Raw genomic sequence first — 3,507 nt, forward strand, 5'->3', positions numbered from 1 at the left:
GGTATTTATAGAGCTTTTGGGGTGAAAGGCGGCTTCTCTCTTATGATTGCACAAATGGGATGGCTTTAATTCTCTGACTGATGTGCCAAATATTTGTCACCGAAAAGCTGAGTGTACTTGTTATCGTTAGTGACTGTCAACTTAATTTGGATTCAACCGTCGTCAGCTTTTTGTCCCATCGTGATTAATTATGCCTTTCACCCAGATGCGCCCACCAAGTTGCGCCGGTTCTATGCAGCAATTCTTCTTGAGCAGATGTTTGCGGACACAAATCACCGCAAAGCCTTGCAGTAATGCTACGCTCGTCCATTGATTTCTTGTGATCGCTCTTTCTGCCTTGCTTCAATGCATATTCTACATAAAAATACAAAAATAAATTGTTTCTATGTGATGAACGCATGCGACCACAATGTTTTAAACTTAATGCTTTTTGGACGCAATCTAACATATTTCATCAATGCAAACCCTCATTATTTAATAACTTAGTAATGTAATAACGTATATTTCTGCCCGTTATCAGTGTTACCGAAAACTGAAAAGTCATCCATGAATACCTCAACTGACTCTTCAAAAAAAATTTAGAAAATGGCCATCATACATCTATGGAAGGTGCCTGGTGCGTTGCAGATTCTAAATGGCATGTGTCGAAATGCAAACGTGCCGAATGGGCATGTGAACGATATCTTATCTTGGTCTTCTGACGCAATTGCGATTTGGTTGCACCCTTAGTAGCCGTCAAGAAAGCAAAAGAATTCATTTCCTACGACTCGATCCAACATCTGATCAATAAAGGGTACTAGGAAATGGTCCTTCTTTGTGGCCAAATTCAGCTTGCGATAGTCCATGCATATCCTCCACCCCGTCATTGTCCTAGTTAGAATTAATTCGTTCTTGTTATTGGTGATGACAGTCATACCCCCTTTTTTTGGAACGCATTGCACTGGGCTTACCCAGCTGCTTTCAGATATGGGGTAGATGACACCAGCATCAAGCCACTTAACAATTTCTTTCTTGACAACCTCCCTTATGGTAGGGTTTAGACGGTGCTTCCTCTCTACAGATCTAGTTTTACTTCTTCAAGACGGATCTTGTGCATGCAATACGAGGGACTGATCCCTCGAATGTTTGCTAAGGTTCATCTCAAGGCTTTAACATACTTCTTGAGGACTTGGATAAGTGCTTTCTCATTCTCTTTGCTTAGCGAAGCAGAGATTATGACGAGCAGGGTGTCATTGCCTCTTAGGTAAACGTATTTAAGGTGCATTGGTAACGCCTTCATCTCTAACACGAGTGGTTCCTCCAAAGATGGCTTAATTCGTTTCGTTAACCGCTCAAATAAATTCATTGATTCAAAATCGTGATCCGTTTGTATTGTGGTGCAACTTTGCTCCATCATTGCACCAATCTCAAAATCTTCTTCTTCAGTTTCTTCTTGAAGCTTGTGCCATTGCCCTTCCTGCAATTCCCCAATATGGTGACAGTTTTCTATATCATTTAGGTATTTCAACGCAATAAGAACGTTGAACTTGGCTTGTTGATTATCAACCCTTATATTAAGCTTTCCTTTTTGTGCATAAATGAGTGCACGCCCAGTTGCTAGAAATGGGCGACCCAATATGATTTGCACCTCAGTATCAGCTTCGTAGTCTAGTATAATGAGTCAGCTAGAAAGATAAATTTGTCTACTTGCACAAGCACATCCTCTATCTTGCCCTTCGGATGCGTTATCGACCTATCAACCAACTATAACGTGACTGTGGTGTGCCTTGCATCGCCAATATCTAACTTTTTGAAGATTGATAAGGGCATCAGGTTAATACTTGCCCCTAAGTCACAGAGTGCGTTTCCAACTTCTTTCCCCCCAATCGAGCACGACAATGTGAAGCTTCCCAAATCTTTCCTTTTCTTGGGGATATTATTCTGGAAGAGTGCACTACACTCGTATGTTAGTGAAACGATTTCATTTTCCCCAATCTTCCTCTTATTTGCGAGTATATCTTTGAGGAACTTTACATAGTTGGGCATCTGTTCCAACACCTCCACTAGGGAGATGTTAATATGTAGCTATCGGAGAACGTCTAGGAACCTCTTGAATTACTTACTATCGTCCTTCTTTTTCAACCTACACGAGAATGGTGGAGGATCCTGCCACATTTCCTGATCGACTGATTATTTTTTTTAGGTCCCTAATTTCCTGTGCTCTTGGGGCTGAAGATTGTTTCGGTGAGGGTGTTTATGATGATTCTAATTCTGGGGTCTTTGAAGAGTCATGTGCAGATTGCGTCTCCGTAGTAGTCCTTGCATCCAAACTAGTGGTTCTACTGCTCGTAGTTGGATGGTCATTATTGGTGGTTGCTTTTTTTGGTCGTCTTACTACTTTTGGTACTATTAACACGAGGACCTCCTTTTACCGCTTCTCAATGTCACCGCTTGACATTGTTCTTTTCCACTAGATTTGGGTGCTTCTGAGTTGTTGGGTAGTGTATCAGGTGGTCTATTTTTCAATTTGGTCGCAAGTTGACCAACCTATACCTCCAAGTTCCTAATGGAAGATGCTTGCAATTAAATGAGCGCGTCATTCTTCTGGATGTATTCTTTGAGCAGTGATTCTAAAGATGATGAATTGGTTGAAGTGTTGTATGAATAGGGTTGATTGTGAGGTTTTCTATTTTGATAATGATTCTGGCCTTGACCTTGATGATGAAAGCCTAGAGGATTTCCTTTATTTCCTGAATAATTGGTCTGTAGATTCCTCTGGCTTCCTTGGTCAGTGTTCCCTCCCTAACTAAAGTTGGGATGATTCTTCCAACCTGGGTTATGAGTGTTGCTAAGGGGTTATTGTGGATCGAATATACTGATTGTTGATTTGACGGGCAGGCTTCAATTGAATAAGACTCTCCACATTGTATACAACTTACTACTGCCACTTGCATCAGTGCGTTGGCTTGCGTTGCATTCTGAGAGAGTGCTCCATGATTTATGGCCATGGTTTGTAGGAGCGAGGTGACTGTGGCCATCTGGGCGGCCAGCATTGTCATTGTGTCCACTAGTACAATGGCGCTGTCCGTTTTCCTTTGTTCCGTGCTTCTGTCTCCATATCCATCATCAACCCAATCATCCGTATTTCGCGATATGCGATCTAGGATGACTTTGTTGCTCTGTTCAGGCCATTATAGAAAGTTTCCATAAGAACGCAATTTGGGATTCCTATATGCGAACAGTTCTTCACCAAACATTGAAAGTGCACTCATGCTGTGCTTAGAGTTTCATTGTCTGCCTGCTCGAAATTTAGTGCTTCCCGTCGTCTTCTTGCATTAATGGCAGGAGGGAAGAACTTCTTCATAAATATTTCTACTAGTTGATCCCAGGAGTTAATTTCGTTTGGCTCCAAAGAATGGGCCCATTTCTTGGCCTCATCTCGGAGTGTGTAAGAAAATAGATAGAGTCTGATGCCTTCGGGTGTCATGCCAGGAATGGAGAACGTATTCCACATCTCGACAAAACTGG

The 3,507-nt window shown here is 41.9% G+C and overlaps 1 protein-coding gene across 1 annotated transcript; it reads right to left on the reverse strand.

The window, feature by feature from the left end:
• Positions 1 to 1,135: 1,135 nt before the first annotated feature.
• Positions 1,136 to 2,025, reverse strand: LOC120090794. The gene is made up of 2 exons (XM_039048503.1): positions 1,821 to 2,025; positions 1,136 to 1,647 (listed from the first exon to the last, which is right to left on the reverse strand). The coding sequence occupies exons 1-2, from the start codon at positions 2,023 to 2,025 to the stop codon at positions 1,136 to 1,138; spliced, it is 717 nt and encodes a 238-aa protein (XP_038904431.1).
• Positions 2,026 to 3,507: the final 1,482 nt, after the last annotated feature.

The sequence above is a fragment of the Benincasa hispida genome, chromosome 11 (assembly GCF_009727055.1).
Source record: "Benincasa hispida cultivar B227 chromosome 11, ASM972705v1, whole genome shotgun sequence".
NCBI classification, from domain to species: Eukaryota; Viridiplantae; Streptophyta; class Magnoliopsida; order Cucurbitales; family Cucurbitaceae; genus Benincasa; species Benincasa hispida.

What these genes read in the sequence shown, in the direction of transcription:
- LOC120090794 (XM_039048503.1), bottom strand. Translation starts at nt 2,025, where the DNA reads ATGCCCAACTATGTAAAGTTCCTCAAAGATATACTCGCAAATAAGAGG. An exon ending in ACTCTGTGACTTAGGGGCAA is followed by an intron (nt 1,648 to 1,820) that starts GTATTAACCTGA and finishes TCATTATACTAG; the next exon opens with ACTACGAAGCTGATACTGAG.